The 12,500-nt window shown below is 44.0% G+C and overlaps 1 protein-coding gene across 1 annotated transcript in view; it reads right to left on the bottom strand.

Moving 5' to 3' along the window:
- Nucleotides 1-12,500, bottom strand: part of hspa12b (heat shock protein 12B) — a 30,171-nt gene that overhangs the window by 14,804 nt on the left and 2,867 nt on the right. The window contains exons 2-8 of the mRNA XM_079490665.1: nucleotides 10,222-10,285; nucleotides 8,534-8,616; nucleotides 7,573-7,697; nucleotides 6,133-6,319; nucleotides 4,522-4,626; nucleotides 3,185-3,301; nucleotides 866-1,043 (exon numbers count right to left, since the gene is read on the bottom strand). Coding sequence (XP_079346791.1) covers nucleotides 866-1,043; nucleotides 3,185-3,301; nucleotides 4,522-4,626; nucleotides 6,133-6,319; nucleotides 7,573-7,697; nucleotides 8,534-8,616; nucleotides 10,222-10,267 — 841 coding nt within the window. The 5' untranslated portion in view covers nucleotides 10,268-10,285. The remainder of the gene's footprint in view (nucleotides 1-865; nucleotides 1,044-3,184; nucleotides 3,302-4,521; nucleotides 4,627-6,132; nucleotides 6,320-7,572; nucleotides 7,698-8,533; nucleotides 8,617-10,221; nucleotides 10,286-12,500) is intronic.

Below are 12,500 nucleotides of genomic sequence, written 5' to 3'. Positions count from 1 at the left end.
TGGTCTTTGGACAATGGCTACATTAAAATGCCTCTGTGTATCTACTCTATTCATCTCTCTCTGCCGTGAAACATATGGCCCTGGCTCTCTAAATCGCTCTACCACATGCACGCACGCACGCACGCACGCACGCACGCACGCACGCACGCACACACAAACAATCATGCACCAACTCATCCTCTGCAAAAAAAACACTGTTACCACGAGAAATCAAAGCAAAGCAAAGCATTTCCAGGAACTCCAGTGTGGTTACTGCCTGGCTTATTTTAATCTATGACAATAGAGCGCACACATGCACGCACGGACACACACACACACACACACACACACACACACACATTTGTAATACTTGTGACGACATCTACATTTTAAGATTGTATTGAAACTAGCCGTAAATATAGTCAAAACATTTCACAAGCTTACAATCTTGTATATATAGCTATTTTTCGGTGTGCAACACTGGTGTGCAGTCAAGGCTGAAATAGGCCTGAAATAGGCTGGAATGGCTTATGGTTGACGACAGAGTACAGCAACTTTCAATCAATCAATCAATCAACAATTGTTTTTTAAACGCGAAAACAATCATTTTCTCTTTTGAGGACCAGGAAAATGGTCCTCAGACTCCTCACAATGTCTATTTCTACTATACTTGTGGGGACATCTGACTCTCACAAGTACAATACAAGAACAAACGCACGCACTGTGACGGCACACACACACACACACACACACACACACACACACACACACACACACACACACACACACACACACACACACACACACACACACACACACACACACACACACACACACACACACACACACTCTCTCTATCTCTCTCTCTCTCTCTCGTTCTCTATACCTTGTCTAAAACTGGAGTCAAAGGGGCGGGAGCTATCTGCATCCAGGCCATTTGTGATTGGCCGCAGGCTGAGGTCAATCACCTGGTGGAGGCGGAGTTTGCGGCAGTAGATGGAGGCAGCTTCGGGTTCCAGAGCGATGAGGAGCTGCTCCGGACAATCTGGAGACGTTAGACCTGCCTAGAGACACACACACACACACACACACACACACACACACACACACACACACACACACACACACACACACACACACACACACACACACAGACGCGCACGCACGCACGCACGCACGCACGCACGCACGCACGCACGCACGCACGCACGCACGCACGCACGCACGCACGCACGCACGCACGATAGACAGACAGACAGACAGACAGACAGACAGGGTTAGAACAACATGCATGTTGATTTTTTTCCTTTGCTAGATGAATTTTCCCATTCACACCAGACACATGACAGGCAGAACTTTGCCTCCATTCGTGATTCTCGTGAAGTCAAATCAGAAAAGACAAATAAACAGAAATGCATACCTGTCTATTTTTTGTGAGTTTTAGTGAGATCCTGCATAACAAAAACAAAAACACCTCATATACTTATTACTTTGCAAGTCCAAAACATATTATAGTATAGCTTATAGCTATACTATATTATTTGTATTTATTCTCTTTTTTATATGTGATGTACTGTTTTTACCCTGTGGGCCATGAGCCTGTATTAAAGTTTATATATATATAGCACGCCTTGTAGTAGAAGTATCAAGTATTAGTAACCCCACCGCCCCATTTCTAATGGTTGTCTTTAGTCTTATCAAGTCTCAAGTTATTCATGAGACAAGGTCAAGCTCATAAGAAGGTATTTTACTAATTTATTTTTCAAGTCAAGTTTCCAAAGTTGCAAAAAAGGGAGTTCACTGCATGGACTCAAATCGTTGTGGCAGTGTAGTGGTGGTTGGCGTGATAGAAAAAGAGGGCAAAAGAAGAAAGACAAGACAGGCCATTAACGCAGCTGAAGAACGTATCAACATGGAGGAGGAACATAAACAATGTGTGTAGCGTAGAGGGGGGAGTGACGTATGTCCATGACCTCGCTCCTCCACCGGGATGTAAGCAGATCAGATGATGAAAGGGAACTTATAGCAGGGGGGAGAGAGAGAGAGAGAGAGAGGGAGAGATGGAGGAGCCAAGGAATACAAGATGAGAGAAACAGGAGAGGAGAAAAGAGGAGAGGTGTAGGAGGAGAGTGTAGAGGAGGGGGGAGGGGAGAACCTAATGGGAAGTAACTCATGTCAGTGAGTGAGTGAGTGAGTGAGTGAGTGAGTGAGTGAGTGAGTGAGTGAGTGAGTGAGTGAGTGAGTGAGTGAGTGAGTGAGTGAGTGAGTTAGCGGGCGAGTGTGCGTGTGTGTGTGTGTGTGTGTGTGTGTGTGTGTGTGTGTGTGTGTGTGTGTGTGTGTGTGTGTGTGTGTGTATGTGTGCATGTGTGCGTGTGTGTGTGTGTGTGTGTGTGCGTGTGTGTGTGAGTGCATGGGAGTGTAGGGCGTGGGTCTGGTCCGACTTCCTGTGTTTGTACGCCGGTCTCCCTCATTGTTCACGCTCTTGATGACATCATCACCAGCAGGAAGCACACACACCCACCCCACTGCCCTGACAGTGTGTTTGTATGAGAGAGAGAGAGAGAGAGAGAGACACTGACAGAGAGACAGAGATAGAGAGAGCGAGAGAGGGAGTGTGTGTGTGTGTATGAGAGATGGCTATAGATGGGGACAAACTAGAACGCAAGCACATACACTCACACACACATGGAACACATTCTCCGCTTCCATTGATATGTATTATTATAGGATGCTCTACATTCCTATCCATGTACGCACACTTCCTACAACTGATTGTGATGTATACAAGACACTGTGTGTGTGTGTGTGTGTGGGGGGGGGGTGCACAATAATCCATGGAAACATGTTACAAGCGTTTTACCTTTTTAGCACACTTTCTTTATTATTATTATTATTTTTCCCCGAGGTTATGGAACAACCTAGTTGTGAAACCACTACATGATGAGTATACTATACAGTGCATCAAAACAACACTCATTACACACCAACGCACAACAACATGATACTATAATTGCTGCACTTAGCAAGCTGACACACATGTCTTATACACGCGTGTATGAAGTGCCTGTATGTGTACTGGATGCAAGTGTTACTGTTCGCGCATGTGTGTGTGTGTTTGCGCATGTGTGTGTGTGTGTGTTCGCGCATGTGTGTGTGCGTGCGTGCGTGCGTGCGTGCGTGCGTGCGTGCGTGCGTGCGTTCCTACCAGGTATGCAGCCTCTCTCATGAACTGTTTGGCAGGTTGCCTCCAGACCGCGGGCACCGTGATGACCCATCGGATCGCCTCTCCCCCCAACACAGACGAGGACTGATCCTTCACCTCCTAAACAGGACCAAACAACACAGACGAGGACTGATCCTTTACCTCCTAAACAGGACCAAACAATACAGACGAGGACTGATCCTTCACCTCCTAAACAGGACCAAACAACACAGACGAGGACTGATCCTTCACCTCCTAACCAGGACCAAACAACACAGACGAGGACTGATCCTTTACCTCCTAAACAGGACCAAACAATACAGACGAGGACTGATCCTTTACCTCCTAAACAGGACCAAACAACACAGACGAGGACTGATCCTTCACCTCCTAAACAGGACCAAACAACACAGACGAGGACTGATCCTTTACCTCCTAAACAGGACCAAACAACACAGACGAGGACTGATCCTTCACCTCCTAAACAGGACCAAACAACACAACACTACAGTACCTGTTGGCTTGTTTATGCTTCGTGTATGTCCGCTCATAGACTGCGTGTGGAAATGGAAAGATGAAGCCGCATACCACCTGAACAGCGGTTTTGTCAATGTGAGACTGTTATACAAAACGAACAGCACATACTGGTGTGTCCCCTCACACAAGACATCAGAGTGAAATATGGACATGAGGGTATTGATTTGAGCTGACTCTTTGTGGGCACTAACAGAGAGACTTTGCGTTTGCTACATGCCTGCCTGTCACTTGTGGAGCAATAGAAAGCTCCTGTTGTAAAGATATTATTATTTTGTGTTGTGTATTGTATATTTTAATGTATTGTACCTTTTAAAGTTTTTGATTAATGGGTTTTTTATTATTGTTTGGACCCCATGTTTTATACATTTGTGTCAATAAAGTAACTAACCATGTATGGTGAAACTCTAAAGCAAGTCTGATCTACCGGTATTTGCTTCCACTGCCTATCAAAACCACTGTGTACTTTGCTGTATGCCAAATAGTGAAAATAGCTGATCGACTATTTCCACAAATTTTGAAAATGTGTGGAAAAACCTAATTACAATATCTGTAAATTGTTGAAGATTACATTTAAGATTAGTTTTTTTTTTACCTTGACCTTGATTTGTGACCTTGACTTTTGATCCAAAGGTTAATTATCTCTCCAGAGCAGCCTACGGTCCATTCCCACCAAGTTTCATATAAAACATTCTAGATTTTGACCTTGACCTTGACCATGTGAACCTGACCTTTGTGTGTGCTCTTTTGACCAAAATAATAATAATATCATCTGCCATGTGTGAAAGTCATGGAGTATAGTGTACCTTGAGGGCGTGCTCCCTGAAGAAGCGCAGGGCATGAGCAAACACCTCGATAGCCCGGACCTTGTGGCCGTTGACAGACTCCAGCTCCGTCTCCATGCTGAGGTCCTGTGGCAAACACGGATAAAATGCTGAAAACTGCTGCAAAAGGATGGAAGTCCTTTAGGTATCATTACCATTATACCGCTGAATGGTTGTCTTTGGTTTCGTCGAGATTTCATTCATTACTTTTAATGTAAAGCTTGATCTTGCGACCTTTGCCCCTTCCACCATCACAGACCATTTTAAAACCCATTTAGGCCTGACATCGAAATTTATAAAATGTCTTCTAAATCCTGACAGTTTTCTGAAATGCCTATGTTTCTATGTCAGTGGTGCTCAATATTTCATGATGTCAAGAACCCCAAAAATTTTATGTAATTGGCCGCCGACCCCTTCTGAAAATATGTTGTTCCAGGGACCCCTCAAACACAAAGATTTGAGTTAAAAACGTTCGTTCTGAAAGAATATATATTCAAAGATTTGCGCCACATTTTCCCGATTTTTCAAAAATAGCAGGTCTACAAGCTCGTAGTGCGGCACTCGGTGCCACGCTATGAGCTTGTAGATCTGCAATTTTTCAACAGCTAAAGTACAACATAATGCTTAAAACACCAAAAGGGGTTCCCGTACAGAATGGGTTAACCCTTCATGAACATGAAAGCAGCCTGAGTAGCCGGAGTAGTGGTTTTAAAACTTTTTGGCGAGTCAAAATATTGTGTTCCAATGCATATTGTAGCTTGTAGATTTCTGGATATAATTTGCCTCTGTATTAGGAAATGAGTAAACAGAAAGTAGGCTACTTATATTAACTAGAAAAAGTAAAAATGGGCTTTCTGGTGGCGATAACACAGTCAAAAGGGTTGCATTTGTTCCGCAATGTAGTTCGAATGTGCGTGCAAAGTTTCACCGCAATCAGACATCATTCATGATTTGAGGCATTTTGTTCAAAACGGCGCACTCCTGCAAACTTTAGATGTCCATCTTAGTCAATCAGGATAGAATATGAATAATCTAACAGATCTGTCTTGATCTCATGACTATAGAGATCATGTGTACAGTGTACCGATTTGCGTGAAATTGGGATACAATCTGAAGGAGTCATATAAAAACAAAATAGTGTTTTATATAAGGTGGCGCTATAAATGGCAGATGTGAAAAATGCAGGGCAATGGTTTTTTCCTTGGCCTCCAGGGAGTGCACATTTTTTACTCGGAATGGTGCAGTTATAGGTAAAAAGAATCAGAATGGAATATGAAAAATCTGAAAGACAAAATCTGTGGGAGTAATATAAAGAAATGTGTTTGGCACTAGACGGTATAACAGGACGATCTGAAAGATCCGATCATCCAGGGCAGAGGTTATGCTCTGGCATCCATGGGGAGTGCAGCCGTGCACAGTTTTGCTGCGAACGGCCCAGCGTGCAAACATACAGGGTGCAAACATAGTCTGTCCACGCCTTCGCCCTGGCTGAGACAATTAGAAGTATGTAGTATTGAAAAATAGATTTACTCAAGTGACGTACACCAACATTGTACTTTAGTACAGTACTTTACGTTCCACCACTGCTCTTACTTGTGCACTATGTATCTTCATTTTGAACTTGTCGAAGTAGAGCCAGTGCTGGGCCTCCTCTGGGTCCAGGTCATGGTAGCTGTCACGGGCCGCGAAACCAAAACTGTGGAAGCGTAGCTCGGGAGTTAGCAGCAGACACGTTGGGCTCTTCTGATTGGCCACACCTGGGTCCCCGCCCTCCCAGCGCCTGTGTGGATTGGAGGTGAGCGCCATCAGTCAAGGTAGAATAGAATAGAATGCAACAAAAGTCAGCTTAATTGTGCATTGTTGGGAAAGGTTGGAAAAAGGTTCATGTATTGAGGATGTCTGAATATCAAATTGCTATTGGACCTTGTGGCACACGCACGAACACATTAAAAATGCACGCACGCACGCACGCACGCACGCACGCACGCACGCACGCACGCACGCACGCACGCACGCACGCACGCACGCACGCACGCACGCACGCACGCACGCACGCACGCACGCACGCACGCACGCACGCACGCACGCACGCACGCACGCACGCACGCACGCACACACACACACACACACACACACACACACACACACACACACACACACACACACACACACACACACACACACACACACACACACACACACACACACACACACACACACACACACACAGACTGATTGATTGATTGATTGATTGAAATATTTATTAACAGTTTGCAGAATTACAGTACATTTCAAGCACCAACTCAATACAAAGACTGTTAACTGTGAGTGGACGACCCAATTAAGCATTACACTTGTTTACAAGAGGTTCCACCTTGTTCAATTCATCAAAACATTTAGAGACGTACAAATAGACACTTCTATATACCGGTAGTCAAAGAACAGAACAGGAATTCATCATAAAGGAGGTAAAAAGGGAAAAGAAACATAAACAGTGAGGGGAAAAAGGGGTGGGCGGTGGGGGGGGGGATTCAGATTTTACGGGGGCCAGTTTCGAATTGCAGCCGTCCGTAGGTGCCCTTTGAGAGCGGTTTTGAAGGAGTCAAGGGATTCGCATGTCTTAATGACTGTTGGTAGGGCGTTCCACATTTTGGTGGCATAGGAGCGAAAATAATTTAGTCCCTTGTTTGTGCCGAATCTGGGTTGTACATGGTTCGTTGCACTCCCTCTGGTGTTGTGGGTGTGGACATCGTTAACATTAAGGAAGTATCTAGACAGGTACATGGGTATCTTGGTGGTGTATCGAATCTTGTGGACCAGAACCATTGCAAGATGCTGTACTCTGTCGTCGACCCTAAGCCATTCCAGCCTGTCAAAGTGGGTTCGGGGGGTGAGGCCAAGTAGGAGCCTGACCAGTTTGTTTTGGGAAGTCTGGAGCCTAGTTTTAAGGGCCTTTGAGGTGCTGTGGTACCAGGAGGTGCATGCATAGTCAAAGAAACCTTGTACGAGGGCTCCTGTTACAGAGACTCTTACTTCATCATGTGTATGGCCTCTGGGTCCTGTGTGAAGCTAAAAGCATAGCCACTGGAAGTGGTTCCAAAGTCTATCGCCACAACAACAGAGAAGGGACAGGCCATCTTGGGTCTGAGCTCTACCTTCTGAGAGAGAGAGAGAGAGAGAGAGAGAGAGAGAGAGAGAGAGAGAGAGAGAGTCATAAGAAAAACAATCTAGACTGTATTCAAATATAAATGTATGTAAACAAACCAAAATCTAGAACCTTTCCCCCATAAAAAGACAATGGTTGCGGTATACTTTGCAGCCTGGGTGGGATCATACAAGTCCATGGCCTAGAAAAGGATGTGGCCATTGCAGAACAACCCTTGCAGTACATTCTTCAGTAATGACTAGTTCCTATGAATGGACACAAGCTACGGTAGAATTAGCACAGCATTCATTTCAGATTAGTGTGGAGAAATATGCTCTCCTTTTTCCTCTCTGCGTTCATATTCGGTCAAACATTTTTGTTTATTTTGCGACAGTTATTATTCCTTAAAGTCTCCAATAGCCTTTTGCAAAAAATGACATGAACTAACGCCACTGCTGGTGCTAATGCTTCTATGTATTGCGGGGTGTAATTACAGGGACATTTAAACTGTAGTCAAAGTGTAATGATAAACCACTAATTGATGAGTGTATGTGGGCTGGGAGCCACTCTTTAAGACCACTATATAAAGAAACATAATAAGTGGGTGTGTCCAGATGATACGTTTGGGGAGGTGTTGGTTTTGTTTGTGTGCCAGTACGCAATAGTATATACTGTATATATATGTGTGTGTAGCCTACAGTGTACACACATATTTGTGGATGTAGACATTTTTAATACGTTCCAAATTATGAATGAAATGTTTGTGGGTGCTTATCTGCCCTTGTGTATGCATAATAGAGCATTCGTTATTTGCGTGCTTGCGTGCGTGCGTGCATGCGTGCGTTTTACCGGTGATGGAGAAGGTGTGAGGGGGGCGATGCCACATTCATTTCTGGTTGTGGCAGGAGACGAGGGAGTTGACAAATCATCACCTGAGAAATCAACACAGACAGAGAGATAGACATGCAGAAAAGTCTTAAACTGATGTTTTCAGTTCATGTGCTCAGCCATCGGTGTCACAGTCTGTGACGTGTTCTGTATCCCTCTTGTATTTCATGTGTTCTTGGTTTTAGTTAGTTTACTTTACTCTTGCGTACTTTAATTTTGTAGTATGCTCTTTCTCCTGGTTTCCTCCCTAGCCTTTGTTACCTCTGTTGTCTCTCCTGTACTGTGATTAGCCTAGTGTTTCCACCTGTGTCCTCTTAGTTCCCCAGCCTATCCTAGTGTTGATTGTTAGTTATGTTCACCTGTGCCCTGTTATCCCTGTGTATTTATACTCCCCTGTTTTTTCAGTTCCCTGTCAGAGCTTTGTTGAATGTCACTGTTGTTGCTTGTTTCCTGGATTTTGGAGAATAAACCTATTGAATTTAGACCGCTCTGCCTGTCCTGCATTCGGGTCCTATCCCCTTGACTCACCGTGACAATTGGGCTCTGAACCCACCCCAGATCCTTACCAGAACCACTTAAGCCTTATTTTATACTATGGTATGACGGTGTCATGTGTAAATAGCGAAGATAGAAAATCTATTCACAAAGTAGCATTGTGCTGCAACTTGTTGTGATTTTAGATGAGCTATTTCTGAAGATCTTTGGACATTTTGTTAAATGTTTTGAATTTTTGGGAAACATTTTCACCCCAAAAGGTTAACCTCACCACCGAACCCATGCCTAAATGTAATCACAGCCAAAGCTGTGATTACATTGACAGAATTGTCAATGGACAAGGCAGAAATATATCTGTCTGAGGCAATTTGCAACTGTGGGGAAACCATTCATCTCAAGGAAAGAGACATTACTGTTTCTGTCATCATGCAAGTGGCACACACACACACACACACACACACACACACACACACACACACACACACACACACACACACACACACACACACACACACACACACACACACACACACACACACACACACACACACACACACACACACACACACACCATTTTGCATGCAGCAGTGCACAGAGAAGGCAGACCTGAACACCCCTTGTGTGACATTTTGTGAATGTTTATTTGGAATTCGGGAATGTTTTTGTCTGCAGAACATAGCCTAGTGCACACCAAGGTGTATGTCATCCTACTAATTAACACTGATGAGTGTAGGTGGTTTAGCCACTGAGTATGATTAGTTAATTGCCTGGGTTTCTTTGTTGTGAAATGTTTGGAATGCTGTCAATTAAGAACAAACTCTGAATGTTTGCATTATTTTATTATTTTTTGCAGTTTTCACCGCCTTGTCAGTGAATGAAGTAAACAGTCAATTCCACCTTCGACTCTGTCTTCTGCGGTTTATCTTGATGTTAAGTGGCAGTCCCATACACTGCCATAGGACATTACACCCGGGCCCTTGAGGAGGTGCGCATAACGGATACGCACAACCCAACGTGCAATTCGGAATGGCTGGAATGTTATTGGAATGTTGAACCTGTGACTAATATTCCCGAGTGGGAGTCGGCATGGAAAAGGTCAGACTGTCCACGCCCTGTCTGCATTTGTACTGTATGCATGTCTCTGTGTATCTCACCCGGTATCTGTAGGCTGTTGGTGTCTGGCTGCAGTCCGTCAGCCATCTTTACAGGAGCCAGGGTCTAGGGAGCAAATGTTACATCACATATGGGTCACGTTTAGCATGGGAGACAGGGTTGCCATATCACATATCAGTCAGATCAGTAACCATGTAAGCATGACCTGAGTTAAACATATGACCTTAACAAGACAGAGAATTTAAATGATAATACAACAGCTACTATTTATTATTTCTTGTTTTCCCCATGCTGCTACAAGGCTGTGTTGAGGAACCAAAACCAAATAATTTTACTTTTATGTTATTGTACACAAGATGTAACAATACAAATATTGAACCTTGAATTTGGCTATTTATTTCTACTGTCTTCTCATCTTATCTCATTACAGGGAATAATTACTGGAATTCTGAAGACACAATCGCAATCCTAAATATCCTAAAAGAAACACACTTCCTTCTAAAGTTCCTGTCATTCTGTAATGTTTTATTAACTCCTTTTCTTAACCACTTAAACCCTAAATACTTTATCAGACTGTGAATAGTGAAAATAGCCAATCTACAAACTCACAATGACAAAAGTATCACTTATTATACATATTATAACTCTTCTCTTGGGTGTCTTAATGGCTGCGTATGAGAATGAGGATGCATACCACATAAATGAGGCCATATAGTTCTTGCCCTATATTTACAAAATGTGCTGGGGACCCCCTGGAACCCCTTCAAGTACTCCTGAGGGTTGCTGAACCCCACTTCGAAAACCACAGTTCTAGACCCTTGCCCCTGACCTGCCGTTATGGATGTGTGTGGTTACTGGTTATGAATGGAAGTCCATTCATTACCAGCATCATCAACATATATCCATACCCTCATGCGGGGGACTGCGCATTAGTCCGACTACGTGCAGGTCTCTCAACCCATTTTGGGCGGGAACCCCTTTTGGTGTTAGCATTATGATATGCTTTAGCTATTGAAAAATAGCAGATCTACAAGCTCATAGCGTGCCACCGAGTGACGAGCTTGTAGGTCTGCTATTTTTGAAAAATCGAAGAAAGACTGACATAGAAACATAGCTTTTTCAGAAAACTGTCAGGATGTAGAAGACATTTTTAGAATCTGATCTCAGGTCAGAATGGGTTAAGACGTCTCTCTGAAGCACCCCGTGGCTTCCGTACTGTGCGGTTAGGGGTTTGGGATAGACTTTGTAATGGTCAGACTAATGAGTGGTCAGAACAATGACACTTTACCTCCATAACCTCAGGCTGCGTCCCATCTGTCTTTGAGTTTGAGTTAGTCTCTCGAGACAGACAATTTAGAAAATGTATTTAGAAGGATGACAACGTTTCGACCCCCTATGGGTCTTTGTCAGGTATGAGTACAACAACAAAGTAGGCGTGTTATATACAAATAGGGGCAAGTTTTAAGAATGAACAAGCCGTTGTTTGCAATGATGATAATTACACTGGGTGAGACTACCTCACCCATATGAGGCAGTCTCTCCACAATTTAAATCATCGTTAACTCCATCCATCCATCCTTGAATCCATCCATGAATCCATCCATCCATCTTCAACCGCTTATCCATAGTCGGGTCACGGGGGCAACAGCTCCACCAGAGTGTTCCAGACTTCCCTCTCCCAATCGTTAACTCGCTCGCTGAATCTTCAATCGATTTTAAGGCGTTTCGTTAGTGATTTAAAGCACCTTTTATTAGAAAGATAGTCCTGTATTAAAAATGCTCTTGAACCAGCAAGTGGCAATGTGCGGGTCTCTCTTCTCCTACCATTACAAAGATAGCAATCTGCGAACCCATCGGCAAAACAGCGCCAGTCAACAGTCTGTCTCGAGAGACTACAAAGATAGTAACAGTAATGATTATGAAGCAGAAAAAAGGGTTTAGTCTCACTACTACTACAAAAGTGGAGTTATGGCAAGCTGCCATTCTTAACATGATGGTGGTAAATGGTAAATGGTGCATTTATATAGCGCCTTTATCCAAGGCGCTTTACATAGATTGTGCATTACATTCACCCATTCACACACACATTCATACACTGATGGCAGCGGAAACCATGCAAGGCACCAACCAGCACATCAGGAGCAATTAGGGGTTCAGTGTCTTGCTCAAGGACACTTCGACACTAACTCAGGGGGAGCCCGGGTTCGAACTGGCAACCTTGCGGTTACCATCCGGAAACTCTACCCCTGAGCCACCGCCGTGGGCGATGTACGTCCCCGGTGCTCCCGTTTCGAATGGGATCAGTGTATTGAAACGGGGA

This window comes from Electrona antarctica (genome assembly GCF_951216825.1).
Source record: "Electrona antarctica genome assembly, chromosome: 21".
In the NCBI taxonomy this organism is placed as follows: domain Eukaryota; kingdom Metazoa; phylum Chordata; class Actinopteri; order Myctophiformes; family Myctophidae; genus Electrona; species Electrona antarctica.
The sequence above is the reverse complement of the archived record's forward strand: the minus strand, read 5'-3'. Positions and strand labels throughout refer to the sequence as shown.